General features: G+C 37.0%; 1 protein-coding gene across 5 annotated transcripts in view; it reads left to right on the top strand.

The window, feature by feature from the left end:
* Sacs (sacsin molecular chaperone) overlaps positions 1 to 16,070 on the top strand; it is a 77,568-nt gene that overhangs the window by 25,606 nt on the left and 35,892 nt on the right. For 4 of the 5 annotated variants that reach the window (XM_026394967.2, XM_026394966.2, XM_026394965.2 and 1 more), the window contains exons 2-5: positions 4,500 to 4,650; positions 10,463 to 10,550; positions 12,370 to 12,455; positions 15,739 to 15,850. In XM_026394967.2, the coding sequence (XP_026250752.2) occupies positions 4,500 to 4,650; positions 10,463 to 10,550; positions 12,370 to 12,455; positions 15,739 to 15,850 (437 nt within the window). Of the gene's footprint in view, positions 1 to 4,075; positions 4,371 to 4,499; positions 4,651 to 10,462; positions 10,551 to 12,369; positions 12,456 to 15,738; positions 15,851 to 16,070 lie in introns of those variants that run through there. The other variant, XM_026394964.2, reaches the window with a different exon arrangement.

Here is a 16,070-nt window from a genome sequence, read left to right as displayed (position 1 = left end):
AAAGACTTAAGTAAACATTTCTTAGAACATGTTAGTTTTGCAAATTTCCTTCTCATCGGAGACAGTGGTAAAAGCAATGAACCAAAATATTTATTGAAGTGTTCAATTTTGAAATAATAAAGTGAACACTTTAGGTAGACCAAGACATTTCTTCTCAGTGGAATATTATGCAGAAATTAGAAATGAGGTTTATACAATGATAAAATGTTGGAAGATGCTATGTACTCATGATAAAACTGCAAACATATTTAAAAATCCTTACAGTAATGGCAATGTACAGAAATGTACGTAGTGGTAGAACTACAAATAATATATGAACTTATTTATTTCTGCCTTTTTATGTTTTCCAGATGCTCTTTCCTGTCTCTTCTCCCTTCTTTCTGCCCTCATCCTTCTCTTACTCCCTCCCTTTCTCCTTCCACTTCTTTCCTTTCATCCTTCTTTCCACCCTTCTTAATATTTCCTAAGCAAGCACCTCTTCTCAAAGACCTCTTTATAGCTATAAGAAGCCATAAATTACAAAATATAGATATCAATTCTGAATCTGTTGTTATCATAGGTTGGGAATGAATTGGAGAGGAAGTAACTAGAGATCTCTGACAGGGTAGGGATATGATGCTACCCATTCAGGTCAAAGATGATCAGAGTGTGAACTACATTGGTTGCTCTGAGTTTGTTTTCTTCTCACTTTCTTTGTGCAATCTCATTTTATTCAGGCCTCTAATTAAAGTCCATTCTCAGAAAAGTATTCTATAATATTCTGTCTTCTTTGCTTTTCTATCTTGCTCTGCACACCCCCTCCTTCTATAAATAGTATTTATCTGATATCATAGGAGGAATTCATACATTATTCATCTATTTATTTTTGTTTTCCTTTCTCAGAATGAAAGCATGAAGTTAGAGACTTTGGATTTATTTTTTATTCTTTAAACATATATTTATTGGTTTTTAATAACTACCACCAGTTTAGCCCATTCCACCTTGGAAAGAGCCTGCTGTTTGGAAGCAGACCTATGTTCCAGGTATGGCTCTACCATTTCTCATCTATGTGACTTTGACTTTGGGAAAATCATTTCAACCCTCTACTCCTTAGGATTCTCACTAAGTTGGAAGTTAGATTCTGATTGATTTTTTCTTTCTTTCAACTCATATGTATTCATTGATGGCTTTTAATGAACTAATCCTGTCATTTATTTAGATAACATACTTTAGAAATCTTCCTTCTACACAGGAACACAAAACCTTACAGAACTTGAGGTCTCTCCTTCACTAATATCAATTATGATATTAGTGCTCATATTTTATCACTTTTGCCTCATTCAGGTACTAGCTGTTCATCTTTGTTCTCTTCCTGGCCTTGACATCTTTGGCAGCTTATTGTCACCTGCCAGCCAGGGTATAGTATTAAATGTCTGGTTGGTGATGTGACCTGCATCATAATTAGCCTACAGCCTGCCCTCTAGCTGCCACCAGCACCAAACCTTGGCAGCTCTTCTCATCAACTCCTTTTGTGTTTCTGAACTACTTTAAAAAATATTTTTTTATTATAGTAGCATGCACATAATCCTAGATTTACCATCTGAGCCATTTAAAATGTGCAACTCTGTGATATTAAATACATTCATAATGTTGTGTAACACCATCCATCTCCATATTCTTTTTTCATCTTGTAAAACTGAAACTCTCTACCCATTAAACTACTTGGAGACTTTGTTTTGTTCACTGTATCCCCACCATTGAGACCTGTCCATTGAGAGTCCTATAGCAATGCAATACATATTATCTTAATGATTGAATAAGTGTTTCCAAAATCTAACTAACCCTTCAAAATGTATCCCAAGGACACTTTGAGCTCCAGGTGTTCAAAGCATCTTCTGACTAGCCTCTTCGCCTAGTTGAATCTCCTTCACTTCTTGTGAACTCTTGGTTGAGGTCATTCCTTTGTCTCTCAAGTCTTCAGCCCCACCCCTAGGTTCCATTGTCATTACATCCTGTTTGGCTTCCAAAGAGAGAGCATAAGGAAAGCTGGTAGAATGAAAGTTTTACTCTGAAGTCTTTTTTTTTTTAAACATATTTATGGGAAACCATGTGGTATTTTGATTCATGTATGTATTGCATAATGTTGAAATCAGGTCAAACATTTATCTCTGTAAACATTTATCATTTTTTTATGATGAAAGCTTTCAACATCCTTTATTCTAGCTTTTTGAAATATACAGTCCATTATCATTATCTATAGTCACCCTATAATGAAAGCATGAAATTAGAGACTTTGGATTTATTTTTTATTCTTTAAACATATATTTATTGGTTTTTAATAACTACCATTGGTTTTTAATAACTATTGTGCAATAGCACATCAGAATTTCTTTTTCTTATCTAACAAACCCTACAATATTTTAATCAAAGGATTTGTCCTGAATTCTGTGAGTGCTGTGACAGTGTAGCAGGGGCTGAGTTTCCAGGTATAGGAGACTGAAAATGGTGCTTGGACCAGAGAGAGATAATAGAGATAGATAGAGATGGACATGTTACTTGGGAGAGATATTAGAGATGGAGATGTTATTTGATAGACAAGAGCTCACATTTTTTCCACTTGTTGATATTCTAATATATTTGTTTGCATATACTCATCTGATGAAAGAAGTGGATAATTGTCCATGAGAGTTTTTTGGCCTGATTTTTACATTGAATTACCATATTCTCCTCCAATTGACTGAACATGCTTACTGTCTGCCAAGTAGGAAAAGACCAGCATCACTTATATCACTTTCCCTTTTAACTACATTAAGAGACAGGAATGGAGAGCTGTAAGGATATACTATGTAGTTATTGCTAATGATGAGTTCTGCATAATTATGTTATTTTGGGAGAAGGATAGAAGTGGTAATTCAATTTATACCACTTTTTTTTGGGTCCACTCTAAAATTCTATTCTATTCAGGGTGTTTAAACATGCAAGTTTACTTATTCATGATGTAGCTTTTGAATTGCCTTAATAGATGTTATCCATACCTATAAGAAATAAGCCAAAGGAGGGGCCTGTATTCACTGAAGCCTTATCAAGCCCCCTACACTTGCCAATTACCAGGCAACTTTAATTATAACTAAGGGCGATTCCATTAACTAGGTCCTGCTCTCAAGGAGCTTGCAGGTGCTATGGGGAGACTCAGACTACCAACGATGTAAGATAATACCACCAAAATAAGTTATCTAAGTTTTTAACATATCATAGGATATATTTTTTAACATGTCATAGGATATATTACTTTGCTGCTGGCTGTCTTTCCTTGGGCAAACTGAATGACTGATTTTACTTCTGTGCCTTAAAAGCAAACATGAGGAGCTGGGGTTGTGGCTCAGTGGCAGAGCTCTTGCCTAGTATGTGTGAGGCACTGGGTTCGATTCTCGGCATCGCATATAAATAAATAAAACAAAGGTCCATGGACAACTAAAAAAATAAAAATTAAAAAAAAAAGCTACCATAAAATAAATACACATAAGACATTTGTATTCTGCAACCACAGCATTTCCCTTTCATGCCTGAGGCTACTGTTAATCTTATTTAGAAATGCTTCCATCGGAGTATTAGAGTTGAAGAAGATGACTTCAGTCTACAAACGTCTAGTTCTGCCTTTTAAGACACTGCTCAACTATCAGGGGGAACGTATCTCTTCCCTAGAAGTACATTCCGCAAATACCGTTGCCCTGAGTTGAGGTTAGGGCTGCAGAGAGACGTCTGGGCTAGGCGGGGCGGGGCCGGGGCGGGGCCAGGATAGGGCCAGGGCGGGGCCAGGGCGGGCGGGGATCTTCAGATGGGGTTGGGTTAAATGTTGCATGGAGGCTGGGGCTGGGCGCGATCTTCAGTTACAGGTTGCGTGCAGTGGGGCGTGATTTGCTGAGGCGGTACGAAGCCTGGAGGAGGGGGCGGGAGGCTCCTCAGCTAGTGGTTCTGGTTGGACTAAGCCGGGCTTGGAGGGCGGGAACAGGCGGCTCCTCCGCTCAGGGTCGCGCCTGGTTGGGCGGGGCTTCAAGGATGGGGCGGGGCATCTCCTTAGTTAACGGTCCGGGCGGCCAGGCGCGTGCCCGCGGGCGGCGCCTGCAGGGGCCCGGGCCGTTCTGGAGCGCGCCGCGGCCGCCTAGGTCTGCTCCTCCTCCGCCGCGGCTTCCTCTTGCCTTTCCATCTCGCTGGGGCCCCAGCTCCCCCGGCTGCGGCTGAGTCTCCCCGCGGCGGCGCCCCCTGCGCCATGAGGATCCCGCCCTCGGGGCCCGCTCTGGGCCTCTCGGTGTGGCGGCGTTGGCGGTGACCAGGCGCTGGTGCTGGGGGCGGACACGGGCCCCGCGGCCGGGATCGCCCGCCATGGGGGACAGGTAACCAGCTCCGGCCCGGCCGAGGGCCGCGTGGGGGTTCGGTGCCCGAGACCCGCACGCTCTGTGGACTCGGGGCGGGGCCGGTCCTCCCCACGTGGTCCCCCTGAGAGTCCTTTGCCTCTCTTGCAGGTGGGTCCGCGTGACCGTCCTCCCTGGCTGTGTGGGCTGCAGGACAGTGGCGGTGCCGGCCTCCTGGACCGCGCGCGACCTCAAGGCGCGCATCTTCGCTGAGACTGGCTTCCCGGTGTCGGAGCAGCGGCTGTGGCGCGGCGACAGGGAGGTAGGCGGCCGGCACTAGCGCCGCGCGAGGGGCGACTCCAGTCCCTGAAATCAGGGCCGGCACTGGGCTAGGATGTAGCACACCACCTCGCTGATATGGAGCGAAGGGCTTTACTTAGTGTCAGAGAAGACCATCACTCAAATTTAAAAGTGCTTTGTAAATTTCAACATTTGTATTGCCCCCACCACCCATTTTTTTTTTGTCTGAGTCTTCACTTACTGAAATTAATATGATTTTTTAAAAATATATTTTTAGTTGTTGTTAGACCTTTATTTTATTTTTTTATATGTATTGCTGAGAAACCAACCCAGCGCCTCATAACATGCCAGGCAAGTGTGCTACAGCTGAGCCCCAGCCCCCAAACTAATAATTTTTTAATGGGCGTTATAACCTGAGTAGTTTTTTTTTCTTTTCAATTTAGAGACATCATTATGGAAGTGACTTAATCATTACTCACACTTTCTATTTATGTTTTAAGTTTAACTGGAAGATTATTGAATGTCTTCACAGTAGATACTGTGAAAGTTTTCCTCCGTTTCTGAATTATAGGCATCTAGGACTGAAAAGGATCTTCAGACATAACTTACTATTACATATTACAACTTCTAATTTGGAAGAGAGACCTTACATTAAAACTTTTGAAGTGCTAACAAATAACTTGGTAGAGCAAAACTTTGGACAAAAGGAATATTTCATATTGTGATCTGTATTCTTTAAGATTGGTGAAAAGTCTGCAGTTTTCTTAAAGAGGGAATTGAATACATTTTTACTGAAAATTCACTTATTCAGTTAGTCTAATAAGGGTCTTCACCTTTTTATGTGAAAAAAGAGCATCATTTTCAGGATTTGAAAGAGGCAAAAGGAGTTGAGCAGATAGACAAGAAGTACTTGAACAATACTGAATGACGTTTCTAGCACTGGATTTGCTTATTACAAAATACAAATAATAAAGTACCTGCTCCTGATGATTTTTATCCTTCAATGTAGTCTTGACTTTCCATGTACCTAGGTCAGTTTTTTTGCTTATTTAGATATAGGTTTCTGATTGATCTGTTCTTATGCTCCTCTGTGGGTGGACTCAATCCTCATTGTCAGTTCCCTCTAGTGTTTCTTGGCATGCCAACATCGACTTGATTGAGGACTTTAGACAAAGTTGAAAAGGATCAAACTCTTATCATTCCTCTCTCTTTTTCTGTGCCCACCCCTATCCCATAACTTCCCTATCCTTTCTACTCTCCTGGTTCTCTGCCCACTTTTTTGGTGGATCCTTTAGTTCTACTTTGTCATCTTGTCCCCTAGATATGATCATACCTCAAGGCTCATTTGTGGCACCATCTTGCCATTGGAAGTGTTTGAGCAGATGTGTGTGCAGATCCTGGGTATGGGATGATAGAAGTTGTAGTGGCATAGTGTTTAGGATTGAGTAGGTGGGTGAAAAGGGTCTAGGTAGGACACTGTCCTGATATGAGGCCACTGGGTTCTAGACTGGTTGTGAAGGTGAAACTAAGATTTACAGGAGACTTTGTAGAAGAATATGGCAATTTGGTACCAAATGGGTCACCAGGATTTGAGGATGGATGTAGACTAAATAAGGCAAAAACCTTGTCAAGGATGTCACAAAACCTAAAGTTAGATGAGGAAAATAAGGGTTCACTTAGCAGAGATAATAAATACAGAGTTAGGTAAGGAATTCACTGGAGGTGACCAGTTTGCTTTTAAATATGATTTAGCTGATGGTGAGACATAAAAGAAGGATCTAGGAACATGCACACAAGAGAGAAAAGAGTGACCTAGACCCTGTTTTCTATTTTGTCAATGTACATATATAACAAATGCCAAATGAATTCATGTATGAGGCTCTGCTTTTTTATTTCTAATAATAATACAATAAAACTAATTCTAACCAATTCTAAGGTCACCACTGGACAGTGAAATCCAGCAGGTAGCTGCAGCTCTCCGACTAAAACTCAAGGGTGAGCCAAGGTTCAAAGAGATGAAGTATCAGGGCAGGATTTGAACCCATGTCTGCTTGATTCCAATGTCTATGGACTTTTTACTGTTCCATTCTAAAGATTATCTATTTATCTGTTGGGGATAAATAATATTTAAATGCAAAACTCTGTAAAACAGGGAGGAAGGATTTGTACTATTAAAATATGAACTTTAAAAGTTAAGGATGAAGTTCATGCAGAAAATAAGTAGAAGGCACAGTTCTGATTCAAAGAGGATGGGCTTATGCCATCCAAAAGGGACACCTATATACAAGCAGATCTTTCACAGAAGTGTAATTTTCTTTTCCTTTTTAGTTTAATTTTCTTTTTCTTTTTATGCTGCTTAGAACTTTTAGATAAGAATTATTGATGAGAATTCTGAATACTTAAGGATAGGCAGGAAGTTAAAGCTGTTAACAACTCCTTGTCTATGCTTTGGGTTGGTATTAGACATTGTCAGCAATAAGCTCTCTTAGTTCTTAGTTGGTCATCTATTATCTTCTTTCTCTTTGTCTCTGTTTTACTTTTTCTGGCCTGATAGTGGAATTTGTAAATGTTTCACTTTAACTCCTGGTCCATGGAGAGACCAAACCTGTAAATTATAGCTGTGCCTCTTCCTGTCCCTTTTTGCTCTTTACCAAATGTGTTTGGGCCTCCAATATTTGATGTATTACTTACTTTTATTTTAAATGATCATGAATGCTGCCCATACCTCCCCTTCCCTAACTTTTTACTCTTTAGCGTCTTCTGTCTTTGAGAGGTGTTGGAAGATTTAGACAGTAGTTTATATTGTTTGCTTAATAATTTGGAGAGTTATTGTTTCCTAGTAAATGAAGATGAACATCTCTGAGATCTATAAGACACATAATGCTGGTAAGGCCAATATTCAGAGGTTCACATTGTCTTATAATCTCTGTTTTAAAAACAAATAGTTGAAATGGGCAACTTTTAAGATTTCATATGGCACATTGCTTGTAGGTTTAAATAGGACTAACATTCTTTGCCTGCTTGGAGTATCCAGGGAAGGGAGAGGCCTAAGCAAAACTCCCAAATCTTGTCAAGCTCAGTAAGAGATGGTGCTGCTAAAGGTATCTTTGCTGCTTGATTGCTTTTTTGGACAATCATTTCCCTGTAGTTGGGCCACAGATTGTTGATTGCCAGACCCATGTAGTCAGTTACATCTCTTTGGTGTGGTCCTATTTGGTGTCTTCTTCCTAAGTCTTCTTTAAGACCTGGAAACCCCGTATAGTATAGATTTACTTCCTTCCTGCCTACCTTTCTTTCTGTCGGCCTTTCTTTCAGTGCACCTCAGCCACACGAAATTGAAATAATCCTTGTTTTATGCAGGGCTGTCTTTTAGTAATTCATTAGTTAATTAACCAAGAGTAGAATGAAAATCTATGATAACATTATCCAGCAGAGAATTAAAACACTGTCCAATGGCTTATATTGATCTCTGTATGTCATCTTCCTAGCCTGTTAGCCTGCCTCTCTTCCTTTACCTTTATGTGTGTATTGTTCTGTTGCCTCTTGGTGTTGTTTTAATGTTCTATAAGTCTATGTTTTTATATATACATATGTGAAAGTGTATGTGAATATGTGTGTGTGTACCTAAATATATAACCAAAATAACACACTGTTTAGTTTTAGCTGCTTATGAACTTTTTTTTTAATTTAAAAATGTTTTAATATTAACATAATACATCATTTCAATAGGTCAAATGAAAAACTCACAAAATCATCTTCACAGATGCCCACAATGCTTATGAACTTTATAAGAAACTTATTATCCTAATGTAGTAATGTTGAACTAGGTTTGTTCATTCAAAATTGTTTTTTAATATTCACCCAATTGTGTGCAGCTTAGTTAATTCATTCTTTACTGCTCTATGTCATAGAATTTAGGTTGCTTCTAAATTTTCTTGTTAGAAACAGTCCTTCTATTGATATTCTTATCCATGTTGCTGAAGCACCTTTGCAAGTGGTAAACTAGTTTTTTATAGCACAGCTTTAAGATTCAGTGGGAATATGTGCATAAAAGTACTCTATAAACGAGAATAGTAACAGTGTGCTCAGATTTGTGTTTTTACATATGGGAATAGGATGAGCATGATGTACAGGAAGGAGATCAGATAGGGGAGATAGTTATAAAAATTGAAGAGAGATGCGGAGAGTCTATGTGAGTGGGAATGGAAAAAACAAGTTAATTTAGAGAGATTGGGGGATGGACATTCTGGGATCTAGAAGTTAATTGGAAATGTGGTTTGAAGAGAGATGTTCCTCCAGCATTGTTGACTGAGATGAAATAAAGATGAGAGAGGGTTTTGGAAGGATAGTTAGTGACTTTGCTTTTTCACAGGTTAAATTTCAGAAATCTTGGAGGATATCATGTGAGATGAGTGGTAGTCAGTTAGAAATATTGAATGTTTAAAATAGTAAGTAATGTCCTCCACCTTATTTGTGTAGTGCTAGGGACTGAATTCAGGGATTCATACATGCTAGGCAAGTGCTCTACCACTGAGCTACACCCCTAGCCCACATATACAGTTTTAAATGAATCAGATCATTAACATTGAAAATCATTCTTTTTATCAACATACGTTAAGTATATTTATTACTCAGAACATAGGTCCACTAAACCTAACCAGATAGCAGAGTACAAAGGAAAACCTTTTGTTTTTAAATTGGTTGGAATAATTTACTTTTTAGGGTATTTAACATATTAATATGTATGGTAAATTTGTTTTTCTTGGTTCTGTTTTCTTGTTTTCTTGGATATTCTACCCAGGGGCACTTTATCCTGTCAGAGAAGTGTATACTGGGTGAGCTTTTGATTAATGTTGTACACTATTGACCTTTACAAGGTCATTCCATATTAGGAAGACTCAAGAGTGGATCTGGTTGATCTGACTTTAAAAAAAAAATCTCTCTTATGGATCATAGTAGTAAATCTTGTACTTGATTTTATGGTATAAAAATTGCCAAAAGGGAAGCAAATATCAAGACTTTTCTGGGAAAGTCAATGTCATAGATGTTATAGACCTGATTAGCTTCAGGAGTTGAAAGGTTCATTTGTCCCTTTGTTTCACACCACACCTTTTTTTTTTCTTTTTTTTTTTTTTAGTAGCAACATCTGTGACAATATTTTCCAAAGTGTGTTTCTGTAGGAATACTAATCATATTGGATGCTCTTTGAAAGTAAAATTTTATGAAGTGCTGCTAAAATTTGGGAAATACTATGTAATAACTCTAAGAAAGTTACCATGTGAGAGCCGGGCACAGTGGTGCATGTCTGTAAACCCAGGGACTTGAGAGGCTGAAGTAGAAGGATATCAAGTTTGAGGCCAGCTTCAGCAACTTAGCAAGCCCAAAGCAACTTAGTTAGGCTCCATCTCAAAATATAAAATAAAAAGGGCTAGAGATGTGGCTCAGTGGTAAAGTGCCCTGGGTTCAATGCCCAGCACCAAGAAAAAAAAATATTAATATATGGTAGAGCACTTGCCTAATGTGTGTGAATCCCTGAATTTAGTCCCTAGCAATGCATGAACAAAAGTATCCACAAAAATGTAAATTATCACCAGCAGAAAAATGTGTAATCTATTTCTAATTATTTAAAGAAGCATCCTTAAATCTTAAATTTAAATCTTTCAACTTTTTTGACTTTTTGTTTTCTGCAATCTTCACTACAGAGGAAAATATTTCCTGATAAAAACAGTTAGCAATCATTATTTCTTAAGTGAAAAATAATTTGTGGTAATGTTTTGAATTTATAGTAATAGAGATTATGTTGCTTTTCATATATCTTATCTTCTTCTTTTTAGTTACCTGACTGGATCAAGATCGGAGATGTGACTTCCAAAAATTGTCATCTTTTTGTAAATCTTCAATCAAAAGGCTTAAAAGGGGGAGGTATAATATCGACTTTACATGAAGATTGTGTTTTTATGTAGAAATGGGAGAGTAAAATGATTGCAGAGGCTGGGGGGAGGCTTTGAGTAAACTGCACAAAGTTTCAGTTGGGCAAAGTGAATGAAATCTGGCAGTTTACTTAGTATAGGGCTGGATTATGATTAGGAATACTGTGTTGAATACTTAAAAAATATCCAGGAAGGTAGATATTAAATTAAGAGCTCTTCAACAAAAGCGGGAAAAAAGAAGAATGGGAAGAAATTTTTGAACGTGAAGGATAAGTTTCTGGGATTGATGGTAATGATGGTTTGATAGTTTCACAAGTGTGGTGTATTTGTCTCCAAATTTCTCATGTTGTGTACATTAAATATCTAGCTTTTTGTATGCCAATCATGCCTCAGTAAAGTGGTTTAAAAATGATTATGTTTTAAAAGTGAATTGAAAGCATATAATGTTGGGATGTAATGACGGGATACCAGAGTTAAAGGAGAACAAAGGTGGGTGGAGCTAGATGAGGGATGAGTGAGAAAGAGTAGTAATAATCTGTGGAATTGGTCTTGGTCTTGGTGGATAGTTGTACCAAATTGTGCAAGTAAATGTGCACAGGTTGAGTATCCCCAGACTGTGAATACAGAATGCTCCTAAATCCAAAACTTTGTTGTGAGTACCAACATAGTGCCACAAATGGAAAGAAAATTCTATGCCTGATTTCATGTGACAGTTCACAGTTAAAACAGTTATACTAAAAATATTGTATAAAATTATCTTCAGAGCATTGTGTATAAGGCAAATATGAAATGTAAATTAATTTCATGTTTAGAGTCGGATTCTATCCTCAAAATATTTCATTAAGCATATGTAAATATTGCAGAATTTGAAATCTGAAACAATTCTTGTCTCAGAAACACTTCTGGTTCCTTATCTAGTTGATAAAGAGAACTCAGTCTAAAGTAATGACTTAGTTTTTTTTTTTTAAAGTGCCAATTACTTTTTACTTATATACAGATTTTGTTTTGTTTTGTTTTTTGGTACCAGGACACTTGACCACTGAGCCACATTCCCCCGCCCTATTTTGTATTTTACTTAGAGACAGAGTCTCACTGAGTTGCTTAGTGCCTCACCATTGCTGAGGCTGGCTGTGAGTTGCAATTCTCCTACTCAGCCTCCTGAGCCACTGGAATTACAGGCATGTGCTATGGCACCCAGCTATATACATATTTTTAAAATTGTGTGCCTCTGAGGAATTACTTCCTTCTTACACATTCTTGTAAATAACTTCCTGTTAGCTATTAAAGGTATCCTTGTTAATTGATGTAAGAATATCTAGCATAGGCAAGACTACAGAGTAGTTAAACTAGACAACCATGGAGATAAGGACTGCTGAATTTCAGAATTATCAGAGCATTGGTTGAGTTTGAGAGTATTAAGAATGTGACACAAGGCACCACTGTCTCTAGCCAATAATATATTGGCAAAGTAATGACAAATAGCACCATTTATTTAGTTTTCTTTGGAAAATAGCAACATTTCCACACCTATTGTGCTCTTTATTTTTGAATAAGTAATCTTTTTTGATAGTATATTTAAAATATTTTTGTAACCTAATTTGTAGCTCAATTAAAAGTCTTGAGATTTGATAAAATTGAGTTTGCTTTACTTCATAATGAATTGCTTAGGTAGATTTTTGAACCAGGGTCCTGCTTGAGATATATGAAATAAACTATACTATCTATAGTTATCTATGTCATGGAACCAAATCATATGGCTGATAAATCGAAGATATTTATCTAAATCATTTTAAAGGTATTCTGTATTTTAGGTCGATTTGGTCAAACAACTCCACCACTTGTTGATTTTCTCAAGGACATTTTAAGAAGATATCCAGAAGGAGGACAGATTCTTAAGGTAGGGTATGTGTTGTGCTCATGTTTAATTTCCTTTGATAAAAATGAGACACCGCAAAATTTCTTAGAAATCTTTTAGTGTTTAAAGTTTTGAAGTTTTGTCTAGATTTAAATGGCTATATTTATTTATTTCTGTGACTGCAGTGTATAGGTGGATGGGATAAGTTTGAGAATGCAGTCGGTGTGAGTATGTGAGTTTACCAGGGCAGAGGAGCTTACTGAGCTGCTGTGACTGTCATTAGGCACAAAGTGTTGCTCTAGGAAATTGTGTAGAACATGGTGCAGGAGCATCACACAGCAATCAAATTACCAGCCAACCAAACTAATATAAACTTCATGTCAGGGACCAGCAATATATTTACATTTGGCTTTTGGATTTAGAAGTTTACTTTTTGGGCAGGTTTATTTAATAGGATAATTATTTATTTATTTCTACTGGCTGATATTCTTTTTTAATGTACTCATTAAAAACAAAGGGGTGTGGCTCAGTGGTACAGTGCTTGCCTAGCATGTGTGAGGCACTGGGTTCAATCCTCAGCACCACATAAAAATAAATAAATAGAATAAATGTATTATGTACATCTACAACTAAAATAATTAAAATAACAATAGCAATAATAACAACCCCCTCCCAACTGAACAACCATAAAAGAAAGCAATAAAGGAAGATATTGCAAAAAGTAGATTTTGTGTTTAATAACAAACCTCCTTAATGAATTATAAAACAGATCAATTATTATGTCTTTTTCCTTACTAATTTGTTTAGTATTTGTTATCTTTGGTATCTTAGCCCTCATTTCTTTAGAGATGGTTAGGACTGGGTCAGTTGAGCTCACATAGTAATGTTCAGTTAGGCACTCAGTGAGCGTAGTGTCATTCTTTAATGATGGTCATGAGATGAAATACTGAAGGAATTTCAGAATGGGCACCAGTGGTTTATAGAAGGTTAATTCGCAAACTTATTATATTGATTAATTAGGAAAATGGACCTGGGAAGAGTATGGATATGGGATTATTATGGGGGTAGAGAGAAGTGAACAGAGTGAATTCAGAATGAAGATGCAGTTGTGACAGGAAGTAGGGTCTCATCAATTCATTAGTGAGTGATTCGGATCATTGCTAGGAAATGAGGCAGTGGTCTGAGCAAGGTGTATTGCAAACAGCTGGTGATTGATTCTTCTCCTTTGCTTGTTGTGTATATTTATTTTGTAGCCAGTTCAATAGAATTTTGTTTCTTGGATATTTTAGTGCTAGATTTAATAGGAACCTTAAAAAAACTGCCTGTACCTCAGCTAATACCTTTTGTGATTTTTTTTTTTTAAAAAGGGTCCGGATATTTTAGTGACCTGCCCAAGAGCAAATACAAAATTTATTGCTTCTGCTTCTCAGAATCAATTTATAAGTGATTCCCTGAGGAAATAACTGAGGAGAAAGTTTCCCATCCTCTTTGGAGCCGGGGACTTAATATTTTATCTTCATTTTTTTTCCATTTCTGCTTCCTAAAATATATACAAATCACAGATATCTGAATGAAGACAAGATCCAACCTCTAAAATGCTATCATTTTGTAAGCTTCCTATTGTTTTGGTAATTATTTCATCCTTATTTTTCATTCTGTATGTTGTATCATAATATAAATAAGGTTGCTAAGTTTTAGAGATTTTGTTAGGTTGAACAGAATTAAAATGGGCTTAAAAAATAAAAATCCTATGAGAAATGGGCAGTTTGTAAATAGGAGGAATTAATAGCTGACAAGGATGTAGTAGAAGGGTGTGGTTCAAATACTCAAGTTTGGGGTTGAACAGCTTCTCAGTTCAGCACTATTCCTTCAGTATCCTTTCAGTTGTTGTATTTCACATGGAAGTGTCTCCTGTCTACTCTAATTAAGGCTTTCCTCTCCACACTGCTATGGTATCAGTGTCAGCTCTCTTAAATTCTTATTCATCCCTACCTCTGATTTAGTGAACCTAAGGTTTTGGGGAGGTAAAAAGGTACTATATTTCATTGTATAATTGTTGCAGATTTTATGCCAATTTTTTGGTAAAAAAGTGGGGTGCAACCATTATGTGAAGTTTTTTGTTTGTTTAAATTGTGCTGGTGTTACTTAAAAATCCTGTCTGAGAGGCAAGATTAGGATGTACTCCTGAATTAATGTCAATGTGGTGGTGACAATCATGCAGTGAAGTATAGTATTTCTCCTCAAAGTCAGGTTCCTGAGTATAATAATACAGAGTGATTTATTGTGTTTGTAATGACCTGCCTATTTAAACAGAAGCCCTTGATTGGTTTGGTCTTAAGTCATAGCTCATTTGGAAAATTATCATCTATTGATCTTTCCTTACTTTAGACAAGATCTGAAGAAAATAAACTAGGGATAATGTCTATGGAGTTCAGATCAATGTTTTGATGATTATAGCCTGACTTTAGGAGTTAAATCTTACAATGAAGTTTCTTTTCAACTTACCAGGGCTCAGCAAGTTTTGGTAGATGTCCAGAAGTGGTTGGGGTGGTTGGGGTTGGAAGTTTTATTGAGGCCAGTGATGGGTATAAATCTTAAATTTTCCTTTCATTTCTACATTACAGGGGTCTTGTCACCCATTCACTCACCCACCATCCACCAAGGGAACAATATTATTATCTCCTTTGTGAAAGGACTGAAACAGTCCCAGTCATCACACTTTGTACTTAGGAGAATGCCATGTTCATGTGTCAGGCTCTCAAGAATGTAGCATATGAAAGGGTACATATAGATTGATACTACTTGGTTCTTTTTTTTTTTTTATGAGAAGGTAAGTGTGGTAAGCAAACAATAACCAAAGGTCTGTTTTTGGAAATTGCTCAATAAGCATGAGATACTCTTACAGAGAACAAGATGTGCAGCTTTTGGAAATAATTTCTTTTTAAGGAAGATAAAAAGTTTTAGGTAGATTGAAGAAACAGTTGAAAATAGTTCCAGGATTTGTATTTAGAGGTTAAACTTAGTAATGGTGACTTGAAAAATGTATATAATTGGAGAAGGACTTTTCAGCCACACCTTCATATGTATGTAGCAATTACTATTTTTGGTAACCTCACTAGAGCTTAAAGATAATAAGTAGTTGATTTCCTTATATATATGTACTTTTAAAAATTGTTGTAGGTAAATACAAAGTCGGGCAATAAATAACTATATTATTGAATTGTATATTATTTAATGTATTTCTATACATTAAATTATTTTGTAACATGAACTATATTATAATGTATTATAATGAACTATATTATTTAATGTATTTCATGTTTAGGAATTAATTCAGAATGCAGAAGATGCTGGGGCCACAGAAGTTAAATTTTTATATGATGAAACTCAATATGGAACGGAAACTCTTTGGTCAAAAGATATGGCACAATATCAGGGTAAGAATCAATAAATAGGAGCAAACTTTATTTTATGCAACAAGTGATTTTTAATGATGTATGATTCTTTGTTTAATGAACAGTCTAATTATCATTTGCATTTCATGTCTTGGAATGTTTAATTACACTTATTCAGGCACTTTTCTCTGCTTTTGGTTGGAAAATGTCTCTGCCACTTGGTAATTTTAGAGAACAAAGAAAAAGCAATATAATTACATAA

The sequence above is a fragment of the Urocitellus parryii genome, chromosome 2, assembly GCF_045843805.1.
Source record: "Urocitellus parryii isolate mUroPar1 chromosome 2, mUroPar1.hap1, whole genome shotgun sequence".
Classification (NCBI taxonomy): Eukaryota; Metazoa; Chordata; class Mammalia; order Rodentia; family Sciuridae; genus Urocitellus; species Urocitellus parryii.
This window is presented reverse-complemented; position numbering and strand designations above follow the sequence as displayed.